Source organism: Glandiceps talaboti, chromosome 1, assembly GCF_964340395.1.
Source record: "Glandiceps talaboti chromosome 1, keGlaTala1.1, whole genome shotgun sequence".
Classification (NCBI taxonomy): Eukaryota; Metazoa; Hemichordata; class Enteropneusta; family Spengelidae; genus Glandiceps; species Glandiceps talaboti.
In genome coordinates, this window is record NC_135549.1 from 12981339 (window position 1) to 13007850 (window position 26512).

At 35.4% G+C, this 26512-nt stretch overlaps 3 protein-coding genes across 3 annotated transcripts in view; 2 read left to right on the top strand and 1 right to left on the bottom strand.

Annotated features, from left to right (window-relative positions):
• LOC144437216 (selenide, water dikinase 1-like) lies at positions 1-6016 on the top strand. The gene is made up of 7 exons (XM_078126114.1): positions 1-363; positions 2370-2473; positions 2911-3060; positions 3419-3531; positions 3889-4079; positions 4542-4754; positions 5209-6016. The coding sequence occupies exons 1-7, from the start codon at positions 165-167 to the stop codon at positions 5382-5384; spliced, it is 1146 nt and encodes a 381-aa protein (XP_077982240.1). The 5' UTR covers positions 1-164; the 3' UTR covers positions 5385-6016.
• Positions 6017-7537: 1521 nt separating this feature from the next.
• On the bottom strand, positions 7538-18901 carry LOC144432621 (transmembrane protein 115-like). The gene is made up of 4 exons (XM_078120886.1): positions 18250-18901; positions 12639-12779; positions 11181-11304; positions 7538-10829 (listed from the first exon to the last, which is right to left on the bottom strand). The coding sequence occupies exons 1-4, from the start codon at positions 18860-18862 to the stop codon at positions 10586-10588; spliced, it is 1122 nt and encodes a 373-aa protein (XP_077977012.1). The 5' UTR covers positions 18863-18901; the 3' UTR covers positions 7538-10585.
• Positions 18902-19158: 257 nt separating this feature from the next.
• The window catches only part of LOC144433214 (general transcription factor 3C polypeptide 1-like), a 28454-nt gene continuing 21100 nt past the window's right edge, over positions 19159-26512 (top strand). Inside the window, exons 1-7 of the mRNA XM_078121526.1 lie at positions 19159-19254; positions 21554-21768; positions 22837-22991; positions 23562-23802; positions 24429-24602; positions 25222-25435; positions 26358-26458. Of these exons, the coding sequence (XP_077977652.1) occupies positions 19194-19254; positions 21554-21768; positions 22837-22991; positions 23562-23802; positions 24429-24602; positions 25222-25435; positions 26358-26458 (1161 nt within the window). The 5' untranslated portion in view covers positions 19159-19193. The remainder of the gene's footprint in view (positions 19255-21553; positions 21769-22836; positions 22992-23561; positions 23803-24428; positions 24603-25221; positions 25436-26357; positions 26459-26512) is intronic.

Below are 26512 nucleotides of genomic sequence, written 5' to 3' on the forward strand. Positions count from 1 at the left end.
TAAAGGGTAGATAACAACCCTCTGGTGAAAAGTGCTTAGTCTGTCTTGGTAAACATCTCACCCAGATTTCTTTGATTGTCTAAATATCAGCGTGACAGTATAAATTTGTCAATATCACATCGAACAGTTGTTCGGCAATATACAGTGAAAGTTGATTGACAAAAATGGCTCAACGGAGACCCTTCGATCCAGAAGCTTTCGATCTGGATAAGAATTTCCGATTGACGAAATACACCGAATTGAAAGGATGAGGGTGTAAAGTTCCTCAGGAGGTACTGCTCAAACTCCTTGAGGGACTCAAAACGGATGGGAACGTAGCAGATGAACAGCAACAATACTTGGGTCCTACCATGCCGCGTTTCGGTAAGTTCAACAACTGTCAAAAGAAAATGACTTTATTGAGTTGGGCTTGGGAGGTCCTCTCCTTACCCGGGAAACGGGTGTCGTTCTAGGCCTGGCTGAATAACGACATAGTACTTCGGACGTGATTTGGCCATTTTTTCGTATTTTTTAAGACACGATGGTTTAGACAACATTTATTTTAACATTTTACTGCAAATTGACGTGTGGGAAAAACGGTCTGTCGATATTTGGTGTGACGTTGTGATTACCCGAAAGCTCAATATGGAGACAAAGAAAATGGCGCCTAGGCAGGCTCAGCAAGACAACCCAGCTCACGTACACATGGTCCCTGGGATAATTTGCATATCGACATGACGCAGCATAAGTAATGTGTTAACAAATGAACATCGAACAGCTGTACGTTTACAAACATCGTTACAGACTTATAGTCACGTGTAGATGAGATACGCAATAAATCAGTTTATATTAAATCAAACAATATCGCACAAATATAGTACTGCTTTTCTCTCTCTAGTTATTGAAAACAGACAGTTGATGAGGGGGTCAGGGACTTGCTAGAACGATTGATTATTAATCATACCCTTCCATGATCATACAAATATTGAAATATACTACAATGTACATTATCAGTGAGAACAGACTGACATTGTGTAAATCATATGCTGTCATGATGGAAAGAACATTGTATTTATGTTTGTTATCACAGACACATTACACATAAGTAGGCCATTATAACTAAGTGACCCCACTCAGAGCTGTCTCAATGAAGTATGGACCCTGAGTTAGGTTGATACGTCACCTTTTTTATTAACCATTGTTCACTGTGTGACATGACACAACCACATCTTGCACCTTAGTTATGGTGTTGTAAAGTGCATTTGCTGAGTGCATGTTTAAGTTGAAGGGTGATATGTATATTATATTGTTGAGGTAAAGATTAAAAGTACTGCTTGAAATTAACTTTTGTCTTTGGTAGTCCAAGTGGGCTACCAATTTCAGAAAGTAGTAACCCAACGATGGTGACCAATAGTCCTATATTCCTGAACAGAAAACAGAGTTGCTCTATTGGAAATATGACCTATGTCATTAAAATATTTTATGTCTGTAAATCTTCCATCCTTAATTAATTCATCACATAATCAGTGGTAGCCTGAGTGGGCTACCAGCTGCAAATTATCATGGTAGCCCCATGACAAAAATTGGTAGTGTGTGGACATGGGACTACTGTTAATTTTGAGCTTTGAAAACATACAGCTATGTGCAACCAAGCAGTCTCCCCAGACAGTAAAATTATTACTGGAGTGGAATCATAAAAATCAAGAGTTCTTTCATGGAAAGAAGGGAAGATTTTCTCTTTTTATGGTAAAATGATTATTGAACAAGTAGAGTGTCTGTAACAAACAGTAGATCCCAGAATTAGCACTTCCAGGGCCTGTGTTAAAACAGAGATGACTTTGCAAAAATATTTTTATAAAGTCCAACAGGGAGAAAATATTTTAATGAAAATAAGAATTTGTTCTTTGTAGTCAAGTGTGCTGATTTTGTGAGTTTGTTGTGGGACAGACAAACTTGGGATCATCATGTCATGTGGATTACTGTTGCATTAAACTAAAACCTTCAAGAACTCGTGTAAATATTGTGGATTGGTACATTCACAAATTTGCATAAACTGAGTTTGCCAGCAAAATCGTAGACAGTCTGTTGATATCACTTCTTTCCATCACTCTCTATGGTAACTGAATTCTGGCCCACACTTGTCCCAAAATCTGGTTTGAATAGCACATCCTAGTGGCCAAACTACACAACCTTTTGTCTTTCGTGTAACTTGACTGGTACATGATGGCTTGACATTTCCTGCCAGCCTGATCTAATGCCAATATAAAAAATATGCAAACTAATTGAATAATTTAGTAAGCGAAACACTGATTGTTTTGTTATAAGTTAATTGTTGATTTTCAAAAGCAAGTTTGTAAGTGACATAAAGGTATATATGTATTGATATTCAGGTATTGGAATGGACTGTTGTGTTACTCCATTACGGCATGGTGGTTATTCACTGGTACAGACAACAGATTTTTTCTATCCATTGGTGGATGATCCATATATGATGGTGAGTACATGATGTTAGCAATGACCCAAGGGAGGGGGGGGGGGTCTGCTAAAATGGGGTCCACTTTACTATTACAGTTATCTAACACTTTGAATTATGAAATATTATTTTGCACAGATGATATTTTTCCATAGATGCAAATTATATGTACCTGGCTGGTGCCACATCAAATCACATTGTGTACTTGACAGGTTTGAGTGAAGTTTTACTTTACCAGGTACCATTCAAAATCCATTCAAAGATTATTCATAACACATTGATGAATCTGATATTGTTTCACAGAGTAATGCTATGAAACAAGATAGTTTCATGCAAATTGATGTTTAATTATGAGGTTTATTTGACTGTCAATATGTTCTTATGAATTCACTTTGTTGTGTTGTTTTATGGGAAGTACTAACACTACAATTCTTATTTGTTATATTTGATGTCTACAGGGAAGGATTGCTGCTTGTAATACCCTGAGTGATTTGTATGCCATGGGTGTTACAGAGTGTGACAACATGTTGATGCTTCTAGGAATACCACAGAAGTTTACAGAGAAAGAAAGAGATGTTGTGGTACCACTCCTCATTAGTGGTTTCAAAGTAAGTTATATCCAGTTGTATAATGCTCTGTCGCAACAATAAGTAACTACATTTGTATTCACAAATCACTCTAGAATTGGAGATATTCTTATATTTTGGTTTTTAGATTACTGTACAAGCCTGCATATTCTAATTAAGTTGAGTTTGAAGCATTTATTACTAGAAATTACTGTTATTAGTATATGCATAGTGTTAATAAAACTTAATTAAAGTGAACTGCTTTGATTGCAGTATCTTTACTCAAGGTTAAGATACATACAAACAACTTTATGTCGGATCTTGTAGAATTTAATTTTTAGTTTTCTACGCATCAAGTTATCACAAGTTTTGTAAAGTCATCTTGACTTTGTGTTGCTAGGATATAGCCGAAGAAGCTGGTACCAATGTAACTGGAGGGCAGACGGTGATCAGTCCATGGTGCTTGATGGGAGGTGTTGCTACAACTGTATGCCAATCAAACGAATTCATCTCGTAAGTATTTGCCACATCGACACATCTCTTTACCTCAGTCTAGCCTGAAGCACATTTATAAAGTTGGAATTCACTAGGGTTCCTCAAACTTGTTATGTCATTTTCACAATAAGGACATTTTGTTTTACCATACATAGGAATTCTGTGTGATTGCCTACGTAAGATTTGTGTCAATACTTATACACATTCTTGGAATAAAGTACCCGGTATTTAAATTTAAAAACTTAGTTTGTGAATATGTGGCACATGATAAACATGACAACTCCTGTAACTTCCTCAAAAAAGTTAAACTACATTCTGTTCACATTAAAGTCAATTGTTCTCAATTATTGATGCACTTTCTCCCTTCGTTGCCAGACCTGATGAAGCAGTGGCCGGTGATGTATTGGTTTTGACAAAGCCATTAGGGACCCAAGTAGCAGTGAATGCCCATCAGTGGCTAGAAATCCCAGAGAAATGGAACCGTATTAGATTAGTTGTCACTGCTGAAGATGTGGAGAGAGCCTACCAAGAAGCCATGTACAATATGGCTAGATTGAACAGGACAGGTTAGAACATTAGTCTGTCTGCTAAGCTCAGTATATCTGTCATTGGTCAACTGTATCTGCAAAATAGAAATCCAATTTTTGTCCTCGCATTCAAAACAAAATTTAATCATTTGTTTTCAGTTGACTTTAATAAATCAAAATTTTCACACTTGTGAATTTGTACACCATTTGTGTTTGTAGAAACACTGTTAATAATAAACATAATTTGTAGTTAAATAATAACTGGTACATCTGTTCTCAGCATTATCAAATAAGCCTGCGTATGAAGATTCACTTTGATACATCATTTGATATTTTCAGTTGATTAATTTGATACCCACCAGACTTTTCCTTTCTCTTTTAGTTCCACAAATAAAGCTATACATAGAGTCCTCTTTTGTCTTTCATTCCATAGAACGAGCTTTTATATATTGTTAGTTGATTTCTGCAACTTTTGTATGTTTTCTACTACTACACAAACAGCTGCCCATCTGATGCACAAGTACAATGCCCATGGTGCTACAGACATCACAGGCTTTGGAATCCTAGGACATGCTAAGAACTTGGCCAGTCACCAAAAGAATGAAGTATCGTTTGTCATCCACAATTTACCAATGATTGCCAAGATGTCAGCTGTTGGTAAAGCATGTGGTAATATGTTCAATCTGCTTCAAGGATTGTCTCCTGAAACATCTGGTATGTAAATTTTTCTTTTTCATGTTATGTACAATGTAGTTACTGTAGAATGGAGTGAAAAAAACCGAAAGAGGATGCACTCATTTTAGAGCAAATTGTAAAATATTGTTAGTTACATTAATATTACTGATACAAGGCTTTTCAAGTAATTATAAAAATTTGATTTCTCCAAGCACCTAGTCTGTAAGATGTGCTAATGACGGGGTGCCCTCACACATTGGTCAACCCCTCTCAAAACTGACCACCAAGCACCATGGTTATATTTTCACCAAAGTAGCATTTTACATTTTGTTGCTGGAGTTTGAAATGGTTAAGGTTTTTTAGTGAAATTTACACAAATACATGATGATATAAAATCAAACTGACTGGTTGTTCATTGAAACAAATATTTTGCATAATAAAAAGACTGAAGTAGAAGAAATGCTTATTTATGCATTTTTTCTTTTACTTCTAGGTGGCCTGTTGATCTGTTTGCCTCGGGAACAAGCCGCAGCATTCTGTAAAGACATTGACAAAACTGATGGTCATACAGCATGGATCATTGGCATAGTGGAGAAAGGAAGCAATACAGCACGCATCATTGACAAACCCCGATGCATTGATGTTACTACCAAAATGACAAATGGATAAACTTCAGTACTCTTCACCTATAACATTTTACCATCTCAAAAAATTTTTGTTTCAAAGCATTTAACAGATTTCAACCTTAAAAACAAGAAAACTTTACTGTGAATATACTTATCTTGGAACATGTGATATTTCAACAAATATGAGGGGCATTCGTGGAAACTAATGAACAACAGGCAGTACCCGGATTAAAGCGTGAATGTAATTGACAATAGCCCCAAGTAACAACAAAAGATACAAAGATAAAAAACTGCCAACCACTGATTTTTTTAAACTCGAAAGCATAGTATATATGTAGTTTTAGGAAAAGTGACTATAATGAGAAGTTGTAGAACATTCTTAGACTTCCACCAGGTTGCAAAAAAGATGTACTTAATTTCTTGAAGAATTGAGCAGCTTTTTGTAAATTGAATGCATTGATAAAGCAATCTGGTAATTGAGATGTGCTACACGTCTGTCAACTCTATTTGTGAAGCTATACCAGCAAAGCATCTGTCTTGATACAGTGATCTGGTATGGTGGATTTGTTTTCAAGAGTTGATCAGACTACTGTAAGATGTCATCTTAATAGTCTACTAGTGTTCTACTGATATCAATGGAAATGATAGGATGTCGTTATCAGAATAAAGACTTAAATTGCTCTATAAACATGTGGTCCTCTTCATTTGTACAATTGTCTGTAACCGTACCAATGTTACACCCTCCGGTGACCAGAACTTCATACAAATAATACACCAAAAATGATACACCTTTATTCACAATGCCAGACAATTACTGTGTTTTTCACATGCAACAACAATAAATTATTGTAAATGTCAACATATTAAAATAGGCTGTCGTGGCAAGACATGAAGACATGTTCCTAGAAAAATGCCAGTTGTAAAATTTTGGGATGATACAAACACTTGCATTAATATGGCTTCCTGTTGCACACATTGTTACAATCTGTTTAAAATTAGATGTAGATCTCTGCTAATCGTTCATTTTTGTTATTTTTGCCTCTGTATTTTTGCTTGAATTGACCTTTGTGATACATGTTTATGTTTTCGTCTTGATGTAGAGGCAGCCATCAAGACAAAAAAGTATCACAAAGGTCAATTGAAGAAAAAATCTGAGGTAAAATAACAAACAATTAGCCAACATCTCCATTGGATTTTAATCAGATCGACATTGCTATAAATCACGCCCTCTTGTGGTCATTGTTGTACCATAAACCCGATAAGAAAGGCCCATTGCAATATCAGAATAAAGTAAATTCCTTCCTGAGATTGTTGGCTTTCGTGCAAAAGCAGTTCAACTTGGTACATTGTAGACTGAAAGTGTTGACATTAGTGCTAAACAATGTCATTGAATATAGAGATCACATTGATCTTGTACAGATGTGAAGTTATGGAAACATTTTGCACAGGGCACATAGGCAAATTTGCGACACAAGTTTCATTTAAATTTTAAATATCTAAAGCTCATCTAGTATTACATTTATGTTGATTTTTGTCCAGAAAAGAGATTGTATTTGCATTTTCACCATGACATGGTTGTCAGTAGCACTTTTTGGGCGCACCCAAAAAGTGTCACATAGATAATTTAATTGTTTTACCCAACTGCTATGCCACAGATTTCACGCTTACTGGTGATAATAAAGCATTTTTCAGTTAGTTAAATTACATGTGTAATTCCTCATGTGCAACAAAAATCACCCAGAAAGAAATGTTCAGCCCTAGCCCATAGTCATGGCCAACAATACCAGTAACAGTTGTAAGTTATTGAGAGCTGAGTGTGGAGTGGCATGTAGCCCTACTAAAACCTCTCACTGAGAATTCTGTAGACACATGCATGGACACACACACACACACAATTTCTCCAGATATACTCCAAATGTATATATCTCAACATATATACATTTATACACATACAATCAAATGTACATGAAAACAAAATATCAGGATTCAACCCATCTAAGCACATACAGTGTAACACAGCAGCAAACCATTAGGACCTTGGGATATTCACCACTGTTAAAATACCAAGTTTATACCCATGAACACCCACATCATCAGTCAGCTACACGACTCAAGTATCAACAAATATATACATTAAAAAAAAACACACAACACTGAACAATGTACTTGGAAATTCTTTATTTCCATCATTCCCTGCCACCCATCCCTAATTCCACATGGAACCTTTCCTCTTAAATACCGGTACATACCAAATATTCATGCCAACTTGGAGGGGTTTAGTAATTATTACAATATTTTATGAAAACAGACGAGAAAAATACTTGATAGTTTGATCTACAGACTCTGAGGACATATTGACAGCCTATTTGAATGAATGAATGATGAAACAAATAAATTATATTACATATACTGTACCAGACACAACCAAATACATAATCAATGAACTTCAGTCAATAAAATTTAAAGATAAACTTCAAGAAGGAAATTAAAAAACATGAAAAAAAAACTTACAATATCGAAGAATCTAGTGTCTATATAAAATCATGCAAATATATACTTAGATGGCTTTAAACTGAATGTTGTGTGTGTGTGTTAAACATTAGCGGTATCTTTCTCTAGGTTTTGCCAAAACATGCATGTATACAAAAATAATGTGACTGTCTGGGCTTCCGAAGGAGATGATACATACAAATGTCTACATGGTATAGGCTGCACCATACTTTCATTTTTTCACAGAAATATAGTTTAATTGTAAATCCCAACCCCCAAAAATTGTTGCAAATGTTATCAATCAATTATATAAATCTGGACTTGTGGGAAGAAATTTTGCTGTAAATTGTGAATTCTTAACACCCCTTGTCATTTACTCATTTACTACTGTACAAAAGTGCTGCTTCAATCTAGCAAAATATGTTTGTGATATTGGTGCAGTGATACAAATACAAGTGCTCTTATGACACCAGCAAAATGTGAACTGCTCAGAATCGGTCTGTACATGGATATGGCTGTACAGTTTGTACCAGGGAAACCATAGTCATTTCTGTCAAATGTATTTTACAGTGGCCCTCTCACAAACTCAATGTGGGTTGTTTTTTTTAAATTCACAAGACTGTCCTCCACATAGAGCAGTGTATGCAGTTTGTGTGGCTTTTAGGAACACACAGATACTAAATTAGTTCCTGCTACAAGGCATAGACCCAATACAATATATCTTTCCAATAGAGAGTGGCCTTGAATAATGAAGTTGTCCACATAAGAGTGGCCTCAAATTATTTTGAATATAAATGTTGCCTTGTACATTGTATTTGATTGAATTTATTGGTATACCAACTGCACATAACTATCCTCTTTACAAAGACTTCATAAAGCAGTTTTAATTAAGCCAGGAATTTTGAGTTACAGGTGAGGCACTTGTTTGTCAAGCAAAATTCTACTCATCTATTGTCACTGGATTAAACTTGGATGTAGAGCCAAAACAGTTCAAAAGTTTCAGTTCTTTATGATGGCAAGTACTGTAGGTAAACTTGGCCTGAGTTCCCAAGTCTTAGACTGTACTAGGGTTTACCACCAATATCATGGCAAAGAAACACACAGGATTGTGTGTAAATTTTACCAGGTATACTCCTCTCCATCACTGAGTTCTACGAAAAGATAAGACACTATTCTATGCGTAGGCATACACTTACATTCTACTATGATACAAGGATTCACATCATGCAAGTGTGGAAACATATAGAATACATACAACAAAACTTGGCTGAACATGCTATTAAGAATTTTACAAAATTTCAAGTGCACGTGACGAGTAATTTTTAAACCATGACATACTGTACAATGATAGCAGTCGGACTATTGTCACATTGAACATCACGTGTATACTGACATGCTTTGCTTATTGCACATCACTGCTACCTCTCACAATGTTTATGATAAACTGACCATTGCTTTAAAGTAGATGCCATTTTAGAAATTTACAGATCTATTTACATAACCAATGTTAATTAATAACCAAAATTTTATAAATCAAATCAATGCTGTCACCTTCTGCATGACTACAACTGGAATATTTCTTCCTCATTTACTGCTTTTGTGAAATAAATAAAAATGAAAGTTTTTGTACAAATTCTGCAAATGTTAACGATCTGTCATTTGTGTTTCTTAAGCAAACACCTGTTAATACTCATTTGAATAATAGCCTACACTAGCAACTACTCATTTGAATTCTAGACAATGCAACACCTGGTAGGCTAGTACCTATCTCATTTGAAATAAAGGTTGCATTACACCTGATAGGCAAGCATTTATACCTTACACATTTGAACTCTATGCTGTCACACCTGGTATGCTAGCTAGCATTTATACCCTACACATTTGAATTCTAGGTTGTTGTACCTGGTAGGCTAGTATTTATACCCTACACATGTGAATTCAAGAGTGTCACACCTGGTAGACTAATATTTATACCTTACACACATTTCAATTCTAGGTTGTCACACCTGGCAGGCTAGTACCTATCTCATTTGAATTCTACGTTGTCACACCTGGCAGGCAAGTACCTATCTCATTTGAATTCTAGGGTGTCACATCTGGCAGGCTAGTGCCTATCTCATTTGAATTCTATGTTGTCACACCTGGCAGGCTAGTATTTATACCCAACACATTTGAATTCTAGGTTACACCACACCTTGGCTAGCATACAAATTCCACCTCCTTTGAATTGTATACTTTTGCTACACATGCTTAGCTAGCACCCCACACCAAATCTCATTCTCCACCTGAATAAATTGGCAAGTCCTTAAACTAAATGTACTCCATTTCAAAATCAATTTTAAAAAAAACAGAACCATCATATCAATCACTGAATATAACACATTCCCTTCTTTCAATTCAAAATCTTGAAAGTGCTCCTTTGTGTAGAGATCCCTTGGCCAGTGTGAACATTTTCTCTTAGAAAACTTCTTTAAAAAATCCTAGAAAATTGGGGCAACCTGCATTGACACAACAGAGTAGATCAATGGTTCACATCTATGGAGTGCCACCGACCAACCTATCAGCAGTGCAGGTAGATTTTTTTTATGGCATATGTTACCAACCAATCCCAATACATATGAAATAACACAGGTAACAAAATAAAATATTCATATCATGGGCACAGTGACATTTACTTGATACAGATAGGTACATGTTTCTTTTCACTATCTGCTCTATTACTTATTTACATCCTCTTGTCATGTGTCCCCCTACTTAGTCACTTTCTATTGTATCATCCCCTGTTTCATCCTCCACGTTGAGTTGCGTTTCAAGCCCTGTTTGTGGTTCACTGTCTGACCCTGATATGCCATTATTTTTACCACCTTTACTATCTATCATTGTAGTTGATGGTGTGGTAGCTGATGTGGTTGTTGGTGGCTGGTCATCCATGCTGGGCCATGACGTCTGTTCTTCAACTCTGCTGAGACGTTCATTGAGTGCTCTTAGTGCAAGTTGCCTACGGAAAGAGTAGACGAGATAACAAGTTAGATACAAATAGCCCACACTACATGTAATTTCTTATACTACTATAGCAAAAGTCAATAGCTTTATCCAAAATTGTTGTCAATTACCACTTTTTCAACATCTTTTTAGCAGCAAAGAATATTGGATTCTTTTTATGTACACCATACAGTCATGGTCATGGAATGAGATAAATGTACCCTCACAGAAATTTTGTTCAGCGGGTCCTTTTCTGATGGTAATTCAAGTGTTGTAGTTTTTATACACATCAAGTTTAAAAGATGGATTGTTTGGATAACATAATGTTTATTAGACTAATGTTCATCTGTTCATATTGATAACCCACCTCCTTCTTTCAGCATCATTTGGATCACTTCCTGGTAGACTTATTGTTATTGAAGATGGAGCTCCTACATCATACTTTCTGACTTGTTTCTTGCACACTCTGGCTTTGACAAGACCACTATGAACTGAAAGAATCATATACAGGGATTGTTAGTACCGGTACTGTACATTACACTACACCAGATTAACCTACACTAAACTATACTATGCTAAGTTACACTACACTACATTACACTACGCCACTACACTACATTACATTACACTACACTAACCTATACTGAACTATAGTATGCTAAGATACACTGCACTACACTACACTACGCCACTACATTACATTACACTACACTACACTACACTACACTACACTACACTACACTACACTACACTACACTACACTACACTACACTACACTGCACACAACAAATACAAAAATATGACCAGACAGACCACTATGAACTGAAAGAATTGTTCGTACCATACATTAAAGTACATACAACAAAGGTAAGTTTCATTCTTGAAATTCTTGTATAAAGTCATTTCCTGCAGGGTATTGTTAGTTTATATAATGAAATGACACAGGTTTCCTATTTAAACTATAAAGTTATCAATAACATACATGTATGCCAGGGAAGACAATATCACAATAGACTATAAACTTAGGTGTTGTAAGAGCAGGCATTGTCAAAATTTTGGTCAAAAGAGCCCGCCTGAGCCTGAGGGCAGGTATGAAACTGTAATCCTGCTTGAATGAATGTGTCATATGTCACTCATTTATAAAGTACCATCTATCCACAAGGTATATTTTTGTCTCTTTATCAGTTATCAATCATTTCTTTATGTATGTTTATTTTCAAAAATTGTTTGATGATGTCATATGATTTTGTTCTGACCAAAATGTACATACCCTATCAATACTATGGGGTATAAGAACATGCATGTAATGATATGACAACCCCTTAACACGTGATTGCCAGTGTGGCGTATTCAGGATATTTGCACGAGTGCTTGTCGTGTCCTCTGTGGTTCTCTGAGTATAGCAAGTGAAAGTGCAGCAGAAAACACTGCAAGCATGAGTGCAAATTCCCCTCAGTACCCACACTAGCACTCACATGGCATGGGTCTCTGTTATTATTACAAATGTTTAGCTGAAACAGTAAATTTCCATGAAAATCATACTGCATGCTAAGAATGATCATGCCCTCATGTGTATATGGTATGCAATAATGTTTCCAGTATTACACTGCCAGTGAAAATACCACTAGTGTGTACATACACTGGTGCAAATAATCTCTGGTATGTACATATGTAATAATCACTCAAACTATCAAAATGAATCAAAATGACACTGATATTCATTACATACATCGTTATAATAAAGTTGAATCAAACCATGGTACAACTTCTAACTCATACTTGATTTGATTGATATCAATGCACGTTTTTAACCACACTGACTCACCTGTGTTTGCAAGGATTGCAATTGGTGGCTGTACTTTTTCTGGAAAGAAGCTGGCAAATATGAAGGTGTCTGACATGTCTCCTCTTGAATTGTCACTCTGTTTCTGATAAAACCTCAGATAGATCCAACTAACTAATATACCTGCAATTGATAACATACATTTATGTGAAAATGTCAGTGGAAACATAACATATACTCTAAATCAAGCTATGTAGCACAGTAATAAATCTTAACATTTACCGATGTTCCCCAGGCTTTTGCCCAGGGTTCCCTTTGAAAAATGTATACATTTCACAACATTTTCCATCAATCGTTCTTGTAAATTAATGACAAATGTAAATTCTCTATACTAATATTACCATCATGTGAGATTCTACATCATAGTAAACAAGATATCCCAAATACCTGTACAATCTGATCAATCACACAAGATTAATTTCACTGTATATCACGACTTTCTAAATGCTATACTATTACAGTATGGCCTAATCTGCTTTTTGAATACAAATTTTGTTATATTTGACATTTCCAGATGGTAGATATTTTTAATCAGTTTATTTGAAATGAAGCCATGAATGTGAACTGTCATTTCCTATTTTGTTTGTCATTTCTCTATTTTTGTCAGTGTAGATGAAAATTACAACTATGATCATAATTTTGAAAAAAAAACTTGCTGATACAATTTGCATGAAATAATATGTATTGAAAATTGTAACCAGTGACAATAACAGTATTTTGATCTAATTCAGTGCTATACTTATTTTTTTCCCTTTTGTAAAGGAGAAATTGAAAACATCAACCTATAATGGCAAACATCATGGTATTTTTAAATACATTTCCATGTCCTCGCTGTTTTCATTGGTATTAAATTATTCACAATTTTATATGAATTCATGTAGTATTAAACCAGCAGCAGCAGTAACCCTTTACAAACAAATTATACGAGAAAAATAAATATTGACGATTTTCAGCAGTTTTTACTAAGTAGACCACCAACTTGTATACATCATCAACAGTTGTACTATTATCACAATGAAACTGTATGCAAATTAAAAGAACAGCTGGTAAATCTTCATCAAATACATGCACGGATTAAGACTCCTTGACAACAAGCGACAGCTATAATATAAATGTATCTATATGTGTGCAAACTAATACCAGACTGTGTGGGTAAAAGATATGATGATCACAGTATTTGTATAGCATTGAAAGATGTGACACTGATTTCAATCTTGTTAAAATGTCTCCCTTCCACAAGATAACATCATTTATAAGTACAGAGTTTTATCAAAAATTGACAAATGTTTTGAAGGTAATCATTATCATAGATAGCTATATGATATTCAAAAACTAAATAAAATTGGTACATAAAAATATCACAACTACTTTGATAAATTCAGAATGGAAAGCACAACAGGAAGTGTTTGACATATCAATCATATGTCTTCTAGAAACCGGTATTACTATACTTTAGGCTAGCCAATTCATACCTTCACAAGTTCATGTTTCATTAATATACATACCAGCAGTATACTACACTACACTACACTACACTACATTATTTCCATTTTTGTAGTACATACCTCTATGCAGAGATTTTTTTGTATTGCTTCCTTGTTGATTCAAGATAAAGTCAAATATTTTGAAAGAGAGTGCTGTCCAATATTGACAATTTCCATTATCTAGATACTTTCAAATATTGACCTTGAGAGAGCCATGTTTAATCTTTCCTATTAAAATGAGACCGACTGCAGAAAAGTTCATTTGCTAGGTAAGAAATGGTTACGGTATCTTTGTGTGCAAGTAAAAATGTTCAACCACAACTGCGGCTCACACAACACTATTTGAGATTTTATATTTTGTTACCATACTATAGCATTTGTATCAATTTCCAAGTGTTATCATTTGACAAATTTGATATTAACAATACTTTCTAAAATCTGTACTATACTACAAATCGAAATTGACATACTTGGTCATCAGTTATGGTGAACAACATTGTCAAGACAGATAGCCAAACCTCTGGACTAATACACTAAACAGTTCTTAAACCAAAAAAGGTGAACTTTGTATTAGGATTAGGGGCGAAATCAATATTTCAATGTAGGTGAAAAAAGTAAATTCTTTTAGTTAGACCTCAGACACCCCCCCCCCTCTAACTTACTAAGGTGACAAAAATTGATAATTGTTTCAGCCAGTGCAATCAATATCAAATCATTATATAAGTATATAGTACTATGAATACAAGGCCAGTGTGTATTGAGAAAATTGCTCTTTTATTAACACTTTATTGTCATTGTAAAAGGCTATCAACAATAACAACAAAAGTAGAAACCAGTATTTGAACAAGTTGAATTGTGAACATTCTGCTAAGATCTAATTGACAGCCTCAAAAAATACTTTTATGGACGGCATGATTACCCTGTTGTTTTTTAATATTGATCTCCCAGAGCTTGTTTGTTTGTCTCTCAAAATCATTTGATGGATTTTTGTACATTGTGTTAGGAGAACATACACTGGAACTGGTCAAATGACTTACCAAAGTTACCCGCTGTCCCTAACTGTCTGCCGTCCAATCGCAGACACAACGAAAAGAAATTTAAAAGAGTGAGATGTGCGTGCGCATGGACACACAGTGAACGTCATGGATTTTGACCTTATTCACAACATGTCTTCAGTGTCATGCATTTATTGGGAGCGAAAATTCTTACATTTCGCGACTGGACATTTTTTCCAAAATATTTCTACTTTTGGGTGCAAAACAGATTCAATTAAAAGTAAAATTCGATTTTGTCAGATGAGAACTAAAATGGGTTAAACCCTCCTCTCAAAACCCCCTCCCCTAAACTAAAAGAATTTAGTTTTTTATCTGACATTGAAGTACTGATCTCGCCCCTTACATGTTATATTTACATAAAAATGAACTACATGTAGATTTGAAAATAAGTGCCAGACTGAGAGCAACAAAATTCTGCAGTGTGAAAAGAGAGTGGAAAGTTTGATTGATTGCACAGATAAGTGATGGTACTTAGTATATCATGACTTTAAATGAACATTTACTGAATTCATAATTCTGGATTAAAAAACTAACCATACTATCAGCGTTGGAAGTGAGAGTTCAGAATTGAATGCATACTACTTTAGAATCATTCAAGTTTTAAAGCTAGACATTACATAATGAAATCAGTATGCTAACAATACAAATATTCAGGGTTTTACCATCAGGTCTACCAGTACATGCAGGGGCATGTTCAAATACAGGTATAGCTTACAATAACAAATACACGGCACTTTTTGATGTTGAATCACAAAATTATTGAGCAGTGTATCACATCTTTTATAATACCCTGATGCATGCAAAATTATATATCTACAGTCTACACCACCTTTTTTTTCTATCAGAAGTATTGCCAGTTATGACATGTTTATAATACTCCTTTGCAATTTCCCATTTCCCATTGTTCCAACACATGTTAAGAGCAAAGGTCACATTTACAGAATGTCTTAATTCAGTTGGGTTCTCTCCAGACTGAAATTTAGGGCAGTTCTACTTCATGATTTTGTGAAAACAAATTCATTTAAACATTAAATTAATTGACATAACAATGGGGTTTTTTTTGGTTCGCAAATATTTGTGAATATTACTGTCTGTGGAATACTATAGTCTATACATCGAAAGTAAATATTTTACATGCACTTTGTTTAAAACTGTAATCATTCTTTGTGTCAAGTCAATGTTAGCCATTCATAAATACAGTAATTTCAGTACAAAATGACAATGATTGATAAATTGTCAGAATCCTGATACTTTGGTGAATCTTGAATGTCAACCAATAACCTTTGACCTGATAATTCAAACAAATTGCCCTATTCTGACATGACCTATAAATTCAGGTAGGTTACTGTGGATAGCTGAAGGCTGGTCTGTAAAAGGTTCTGTGAAGATTTTTTTTTTTAAATCACACCTGCTTCTTGTAACTGAAGAAGTGCATGTTATCAGTTGAATTAATTAAAGGTAGGTGTTTGGATAGGCTTAGCATCTTGCTTTGATTAACTGATAGAAATAGTTGCCTACATATGCTAATTCATGATAAAGGGAAATCAAGAAAACAATTCTCAAAATGTAACCTACTATTTTGAGATACCCTGCACTAATATTACATACTCTGAACTGCAGTTGTGAATATTTTCAAAGTAACCTATCATGATATTCAAAGTTTTCTTTCAGAAGATGTAACATAACAATATTATGACAAGTAATCCAATGGCCTGGCTAAGACCAAGATCCTGACATAATGTAGAACATGTATGCTACCAGAATATCTTGCACCTGAATCCAAAATAGAATTATTGTATTTCCTTAAATTTGATTATTTTATATCCATTCTTTATAAGTACTTATACGATGCACACGCAAAGTTGAACAAAATATATGGAATTTATACCCTGATCATTCTATGTTATGACAATGAGTGTCTACGTCACTGGTTCTGCTGTGTTCAAAACATATAAGTCAAAATGTAAACAATTGCCATTACTTTCCCCGTTTTTTCAGACATTACTGGCACTGGTATAATTATGTTATTCTCCAATATTTTTCTCATTCAGCTGGAAAATACTCATGACTTAAGGGTTTTGTCACTACTCTTCTCACAACTAAGAGTGACAACGCCCCCTTAGGCCATTCATATTTTACTTGATTTTCCTTAGCTCAAAAAGATATACAAAGCTAGCACAGGAATATAATTATGACATTTAGCGTAGATATGCATATAGCATCTCTCTATGGATATATAAAACAGTCCTGAATCCAATTGTTTTTTATTTGGATGTGAGAGAGGGCTGCTATGCTAGTGTGGAAGTTTTGCTTTGTTTTGAACACAAGCAAAGCACTGCAAGGCTGTTAAAAGACAGCTTGGCTTTAAATATAATGAGTGTATTTATTCAGGGTAGCATATGTTGGGTAATGTATGATCAGTTTTGTTCATTCTGTCTACATGTATTATAATAACCACTTGAATATTACAGTTTTTCAATTTTTCAATTTCAAAGTATTCTGTGCTGAATGAAAATGCAAGATAAATGATAGTTAATTTCATGTACTTTTCTGTTTTGATAAATTTTCAAATCAATAAAGGTAAGGTCATACAAAGTACAATAAAACAATGTAATGTCATAGATACTTCTGTATGAACTCTGCATGAGGAAAAACAAGATAATTACTTTTGCTGTCTAGCAAGGAACAAAACATCATTGTAAACCACTGCCTCGTTTACAAATTGACCTAATTTATTCAAAAGGCTTTGCTAGTTTTATTTTGTCTGAGGTTAAAACTGGGTCAAAATTGACAATTCAATTAAGATATGGGTTGATAAGTACATATTCCTGATTGAAATAACTTCATTAAAAAAAAAATAATATTCATATTCAAATGCAACTTACAAATGACAAAAATCTATGTCCTCCTAAAAATTGATAATTGAAATAAACCTGAAAGTATAACCAATGTCGTGATTTGTGACGTTATCATCAGTTGTTATTGTTTGCTACATCTTCTATATGAATGATGTTATTGTTATCATTTATGAAACTAAAATTGATTTACATGTACCTGCAGTTGTCATTACTGGATAGGCCCCGGATGCAAGTCCAATAACTGCCATAATGACGGACCAAAGAAGCAGTAACATTGGTAACTGTTTGATACGTAACCTCAGAAATGACGTATTAATAAAGTCATAGTCTCCCATCGTTTGCTTCAAGGCAACTGCAATACTAGCCATGTAGCCCGACAATCCATGAATGTGCACGTCAAATAAATAGTCAATGTTGGAAGTTGCCACATACACAGTTAAATACCACACCGCAGAGGCTATCCCTACTCCGATATTCGCAATGGAGAAAAATAACAGCATTTCAAGGGCTCCCCAGAGTGGTTCAATCAATTTGCCACATACAACGAGCGTTAAAATGTCAGCAACAACGTTCCACAGGTGAGTTTCCAAAAATCCGTGAGTAACGTAAGTCCATATTCGGAAGTTTGGAGGGACGATGTAGCCTGGCGTTATGGCTAATGTGTTCAAGATGGATTCGCCTAAGAATGATAATAAATACATTAAACATACTACTATTAGTATAGCTTTCACCACAACACTTGAATTTCGTAATGTAACAGCGATCTGGTTCTGAAATTGGGAGATGTTGATGGGGTTCGCCATTTTCATCGTCGTGGCCGAAGTGACGTCAACTTATCCAGTCACAGCGCCACCGCACGGGATCATCCTGCATTTGCAGCTTGACTATGTCAACCGCAAAACACGGTAATTTTCATTCTATATTTCACCAGAATACAAGTGATTTCATCTGTAAAAATTATTTTATATAAAAAAGACACTAATAGGAAATCCACACATACAAAATCAATTCCTATTTTACATTCAGAGAATGTATTTTCGACGGGTCAGAGGTCATAAAAACATGGCGGATTGTTTTGAAACGTGCGGCGCTGCTGCAACAGATGTGAAACACCTCTTGAAAGTCGGATTTTGATGAAACATGAATACTGGGGAACTACTCGAGTGTTGTTTGGATGAAATTGCCCTGGATGGACTAGAAGGTACATGTAACTTAAACATATTACACTTGCCTTATAACATGTTCAGCCTGTCGTGATTATTACAAAAATTTACATCATTACAATTGTGCTATCTATTTCTTAATAATAATGTTTCTGGATTGTGTCGAATATCGAATATCTACTTACATTGGTTACGGCGAGGGTTCATTTGGTTAGGGGTCCAATTGACTAGGGTCCAATTCACGAGGGGTCCAATTGACTAGAAAGCGGGCTTGAAGCATGGATGTATTAAGTTGGGCCTGGGCGGTGCACGTCCAACTCGGCCCACCAACTCGGCCCACCGTCTGCCAACTCGGCCCACCAACTCGGCCCATTCTCTGTCAACTCTGCCCACCAACTCGGCCCACTCTCTGCCAACTCGGCCCACTCTCTGCCAATTTCACTATAGATATTTAGTCCGCTATTCGTCAATTCGTAAATAGTCAAGATGTACAACTCGACGTGATTGTAACTTCAAAACCGAAACACTTTGAAATAAATGATTGCGTTTATTACTAACGTATCGCCCACTTCGACATAACATGCACTCTAAAATGGGTTGATCTTTTTTATTGTCCATGGAAGTACAAGGCGCTTTTACTTCCATGGTTTGTTTGAACTATTAAAAGTTAGCAACAATCGACACGCGTAGGCTGTTATAGCAGACACCCGTATCGAGTAGCTACATGTTGAATGAGAAACGATCAAGCGTAGTGTGTCAGATCATTTTGGAATTATGTTGTTTCGGTTTGTTTGATGGAGACATTTCAATATGCTTTTATCTCGTAGAAAATAAATAAAGGTTTATAACTATTCATATAACATTGGTGGTAAAGTTAATTTATTGTTTTTTTCTTTAAAGTGTCAAGTTGTTGAATAACTTTGACCATTTGCAAATGGTGTCAAAAGGCAAACGGATGATTGACAGGCTTCGGTCGAGTCATCTGTATGCATGAGGACAAACCGTAAGACTAAGTAAAGGCAATTATTCTGGAGGGAGAATGGTAAGCCTGAGACAGGAATGCACTAGTACTGCAAATCTTCAACTTCAACCTTCTATCACGGTCACTGTTAAGTGACCTTGCTTCCATGTGTGGCATATACGACAGACACACCCCTTCAGTAAATTCATGTGATCTACATTGTATATGTACTACCGGTAGTATGTCAATCCATAGTGTCTTTACAAGTTGTAGTAGTATACCGATGTCGGTGCTTGGAGCAAAGGATTTTTTCTCTGATTATATGAATATTACTAGTATTTGATATTATCACGTCATCGACTCAAGACCTTGGCTTTAAATGACACAAACATTTTCGTCATGACGTGCGTGGGCCGAGTTGGCATGTAAATGGGCCGAGTTGGCATGTGAATGGGCCGAGTTGGCATGTGAATGGGCCGAGTTGGCATGTGAATGGGCCGAGTTGGCAATCACGTGGGCCGAGTTGGCGATGGGCCGAGTTGGCAATGGGCCGAGTTGGTCCTACCCCGGCCTGGGCTAGAGCCTAGACGTAGACTCATTGATATTGACTCACAATCTCTTCTCACGTCTACGGTCTAGCTCACTGAGGTGCTGAGATGAAATTCCAAATTCAATAAAGCCATCCACACAGTCATTAACACAATGTCTTTGTTTAACGAATCACAGACTTCTGTCCAATGATAAGTTAGTGTTTATTTGGGTAAGTTTAGTAATTTCCAAATTGGTACATTTGTTAGATGAAGAATAGGAGGTCCTGAGTCTGAGACTCAGAGCCACGGATATCCTGTACTGTGCCCCAGTGGGTTAGTCCAGCCTGCAGACAGAGTAAGTCAGAACTCGATTCTGACATTGTCCCTGATACAGAAGAAGGAAAATGGACAATGTCTGAATCGAGTTCCAACTTACCACGTCTGCAAATAGGATGAGGCCAAACACTATTCAGTGACACTATCAGTATGGATATATTATCTGTAACTAATGAGCAATTTTACGGGTAGTGTTGTGAAAAATTTACCCTTGCCTTGTGTGCACAAATTGCCTCGATGTGCTGGCTCTCAAGCAAGTACATGTTGTAAAATAGCAGAAAACGAAGGAGTGTGTGAAGTAAGTAAGAAACTTTTTAAAATACAGACATCAAGGGCAGTTTTAGCTTTCTTGTATTTGAGAATTGATAAATATTGGGTTAAAAAATAATCAGACAGATAAACATTATCTTTTATTAGAATTATGAAAGCAGTTCGCTTTAGTACATTGTTGTCGGTAATTTCTTTATTGTTTAGTCTTTATTCAATACTTTCCGTTTCTTCATTTTGTAGGTATAAACATAGCAGGACTGTGGACTAGGCTTGAACAGAGACTGTCAGAGGATTCTGTAAAGCTTGATGAATATTTGAAACAGTTTCTATGGCAATGCATTGCAGCGCATGAAGATATTGAGTTTTTTGAAGTATCGACACCACCTGAACCAATAGGATTATCTAGATTTAGACTAAGAGACCCTGAGCTTGGTTTTGAAATTTGCCCATCCAAGGTACTAGTACTTAAAAGTTTTCCAGTGAATTGTTAGATGTTGTAAGAGTCTGTCATTTTGCATTATATTAATTGACGTGGATGATTCAACATTTGTCGAATAGCTCGTCTTTTTTGCTCCAGTGTTATTTGTGGTTACCATATTCCATCATCTATATACTTTGAAGTCCATCAAGAAAGCCATCATTGAAGCTCAGGGGGTCATGCACTGCACACTTTCTGGCCCTGGAATGTTTACAAACAAGAGTTTGACTCTAAAACTCATAAGTTTCATGGTTTTTGCATGCATCATGTGTAATCCCAAGGTATACCATAGTTTGATCTGTTCTCTTGTACTGATTTGCTTCTTTTTCTGTCCCACCTTGCTCAAAACAGGAGTAGCAGTCATTCAAGTTAAATGTACATATCAGAGCCCCCCCCCCCAAAAAAAAAAAAAAACAACAACAAACCCCTCCCCCCCCCAAAAAAAAAAAAAACACCCCAAAAAACAAACAAGAATGTATACTAAGCAACAAGGGACAGAAAGAGAAGGAAACAGGTACAAGAGAACAGATTAAATCAAGATATACATTGGAATTATACATGATGCTTGAAAAAAATACAAAACTTTTGAATTTTAGTGTCAAACTTTTGTTTGTACACATTCCAAAACACATGTGCTTGGAAAATACACAGTGCATGAGCCCTGAGCTATATTGAAGATCTTATTAAGTATCTACATTTCAGTAATGTGTGTAATTTTTTAGGAAGGGATCCATCCATCCATCCATCAATCAATCAATCAATCAATCAATCAATCAATCAATCAATCAATCAATCAATCAATCAATCAATCAATCAATCAATCAATCAATCAATCAATCAATCAATCAATCAATCAATCAATCAATCAATCAATCAATCAATCAATCAATCCATTCAGTCAGTCAGTCAGTCAGTCAGTCAGTCGGTCAGTCCTTCAGTCAATCAATCAATCAATCAATCAATCAATCAATCAATCAATCAATCAATCAAAAGTGCTTAATACAAATTATGGTATTAGTTCTTGTAAATCTTGTTTTTATTGCAGCAAAATAGAAAGAATGAACTGGATACAATTATCAATGACAAGACAAACAATGTCAGAGGACTTTGTGCAAATTTTCACAGCAGGACTAATGTCACATCAGTTATACGAGGTGAAGACAGAACTGTTTATCTGAAATTACCCTCAGTACTAGAAAAGTAAGTGATGTCTGACTATTAGTTACATATCCATTTGTACACTTACTCCCAAACTTGTCTAAAGTTTGATACATACAGAAAGGCTTCCAAGTTCCTAAAAACAAATCTTTGGAATAAATGAAAGTTTATCTTCCATTTTCTTTCTTTATGTTCAGGCATTTGTAATGGTAGAGAGACAAATGAGGTTGCCAATGGTATGTCGTGGATCCTTTCATAGCATTCAAAACAATGCTGTCTCTGGGGATCTTGCACTTCTATAGTTTCTTTAAAGTTTCTTTTGACTTTAAATCCTTCAGTAGCTCATCTAACATCAATGTATCGTACACAGTACTGCAGTGAACATGGCCTTCATTGATTTTGATTCAATTGGCATCAAGGATCTTGACACCAGTGAAATTGATACTAGCGTCTCTGTACATAGGTGTTTCATCCGTATTGAATATATTTTTGGCTTCGACTTCTTCCATAGTCACTTGTACATCAACATCTTGGGCTACATGTACATCAGTTTATTTGGTGTATGCACATATTTGATAACATTTGATGATTGTATGTAATTTTGTATTTTAGATGGGGTGATAGATTAATACTAGTTGCCTCACAGGACCTACGTAATCTGGCCATATTTGGTAAAGAAGCAGATCCAGAAGTAGAACTAAGTGACATGCATCATGCTATCCTGGAAAAACTGGCCAAATCTAGACACCTTGGACAGCTACAACCAGAAATATGTTCTTCTTTTAACATCGATGCAAAAAATATGTTTTATCAGAGAAAGAAGCTGTTTGCTAAAGGCTACATAACAGTACAGGTAAAAGTCTTGAGTGTAATTTGATTAGTGAGGTTTACAGTAGAGTAAAAAGTAAAAAAAACAGGATTGAAAAAAATTACATGTAAATGAATGAGCTGTACAGGCTATGGCTTATAATGTATATGCCATAGAACTTTAACAACCAGTGGAGGTGGACTGTATATGACTCATGTTGTAGTTTCACACAACTGACTATCTATAGCTGTCAGAACACTGCCAAATTTACAAAATCAAAGTTAGTATGACTACATCAGAAATTTGACAAATTAGCATTTGGTTTAGTAAAATAAATATACTTTGCACTGATTATTCCTCTTTCTGCCTATGGGGTATTTGTTTGTAAGTTGGGAGAAAGAGGATTAAAAATGACTTAGCAAAGAAACACTCTGTGCTATATTTTGACTTTCATTCTCTGAATTCCAGACTACTTTAGCTCACATAAAACAAATGGTAGTAAACATGATTTGTGATTTTAAGCCCCAATTTGTGCTTTGTATATACCATAGGTTATGACATACACCTTCATAAAGTGAAATGTACTCTTTGTTGTGTTGAATGACTAATATGTCAGACTCTATAGAAATTTGAAACCTACATAATTTCCTGGTTCTGTTTTCTTGATTTAGAACTTTGCTGTTCGACTAGCAAGTGGTAGACTGCAAAATTCAGTGTTGCTGCTGTTGAAGAGATTTCATGTAGACTATCGTAGCAAGTACGACACCTTGGCAGAGAAACTGTCAGATATCCTTAATACCAAACCAGAAAAAACAGAGTCATTTACAAATGTGAAAAAAGATATGGTAAGTTAGCATGAGTGAACTCAAATGTAGATTTTATTGTAGTCTGTATTGGCATCATCATCTCACAAACCCTACCAACTTATATGTATAAATACCGGTACAAGTACATATGGATTATAGTACAGGACGTGGTTATGATGCTATGCTGAGTTTTGTTGACTCATTCTGAAGAGACTGCTTCAACTTGCTATTTTGATGAGACAGTGTGTCAGTGATACTGCTAGTCAGAAGTTCAGCAGGAGTCATAAAATGCATTATGTTTATTTCACATCATCATTTTACATGTTTTATATCTTTATGCACATTTTTATGTAAATGTCAAACGGCATACCTGAACAGTTGATGGAGATGTTGAAAAGTGTGTGCGTCTCTGTGTCTGTCTGTCTGTCTGTCTGTCTGTCTGTTTGTCAATCTTTGTGTCAGTTTGTCTGTCTATGTGCCTATGATTATGGGTGTATTGCAAATTGTTTATGAACATATGTGTATGTTTCTGAGTATTGAAGTATATATGTTGTGCATGCCTATATGTACAATCTAACATGGAAAGAATGGCCAATGTTTCATGTATGTGTACATAAAGAGTGTATGTCACCCATCGCATGTTTCGCTTTACTGACAGGGTCTTGTTGAGGATCACCAGACTTTCAAAAAACTGTTGAAGTATGTACTGGGTTTGAACTTAGTCAAAGCATTTCCAGTAAAGAAAGAAATAGACAAGGGAAAACGTGGCAAGAGAACAGAGACTACATGGTGTATCAGATTACTGAAGAGTTACAGTGCTATGAAAGCTGAAGCTGGTGGTGATGAAGATGAAGAAGATGATAGTGATAGTGGTAAAACAATAGACATATCAAATTATCATTTGAATGAATAGAAGTAAGACATATAGACGATTCACACTGGAACTATTTCATCTGGGCTCAGTTCAGACCAAAGTTTCAGCTGGAACCTGGGCCAGGCCTAGACTAATTTTGTTCCAGTTGAGTGTTGAGGGAAGGGATAGGCTGTAAGTCCAGCATGAAGTTAAATTTTTGCCAGACCAAATTGCCAAATTGTATGACCCTATTGTGGCCAGCCCATATGTTTTCCACATAGTTTGTAAAACAACAGTTTACACCAGTTTTTGACTACATGTATGTGGCTCATTCAAATGATGAGAGCTGTGTTGACCAACGGAACATGGCTAAATAATAATAACATCAATAATACACTTGATGACCTCAATATTGAAAAGCTATACATGATAGTTCTGTCATTCGTATTCCACATGAAGTCTTACTGGACTAGTAAAGATGCATGCAGGCAAAGTTACTTGTTGTATGTATGAAATATGGATAAACTTTTAAAATAAAAGTGTGTGTCAGGCATTTTGACCTTGAAGGACATAGACAATAATGTGAGGAAGTTGTAGTTGTGCTTTTGCTCAGCCCAAAAGAAAAGAATATTGCATGTTGTTCATGTCATGATGAATCAAGTAATCATGATTCATTATGAATAAACTTTTTGTAAGTGAACTGTAATTAATATGTGATTAACCCATTGTCCATGCCACAGTCAGTCAAGTTTATCATCATCTGATTATAGGAACTGTCTTTGTGTAAGCTCAGAATATCAACGTTGTGAGTGAATTTTAGCTGTTAAGGAAAACTTATTACTAAATGATATTTCACATTTGTCATCATGACTGATGTTTTCCTAATATCCAATTATATAGTTTCAATTTATTAATGACCCTAACTGTCATTTTGTTTCCAGATTTACAAGCTAACAAAGTAGCCAAGGTTCGAGAATTACCTTTATTAAATCAAGTGTACAATCTGGTTGAGCAATATGGTTCCAATGGAGTCTCTTTGACAGTAAGTACATGTATTGTTTGAAACGTGCCTCAGAAATAAACTCTTGAAACTATT

What these genes read in the sequence shown, in the direction of transcription:
- LOC144432621 (XM_078120886.1), bottom strand. Translation starts at nt 18,862, where the DNA reads ATGAAAATGGCGAACCCCATCAACATCTCCCAATTTCAGAACCAGATC. An exon ending in TGCAATCCTTGCAAACACAG is followed by an intron (nt 11,305 to 12,638) that starts GTGAGTCAGTGT and finishes TGATTCTTTCAG; the next exon opens with TTCATAGTGGTCTTGTCAAA. An exon ending in AATGATGCTGAAAGAAGGAG is followed by an intron (nt 10,830 to 11,180) that starts GTGGGTTATCAA and finishes CTCTTTCCGTAG; the next exon opens with GCAACTTGCACTAAGAGCAC.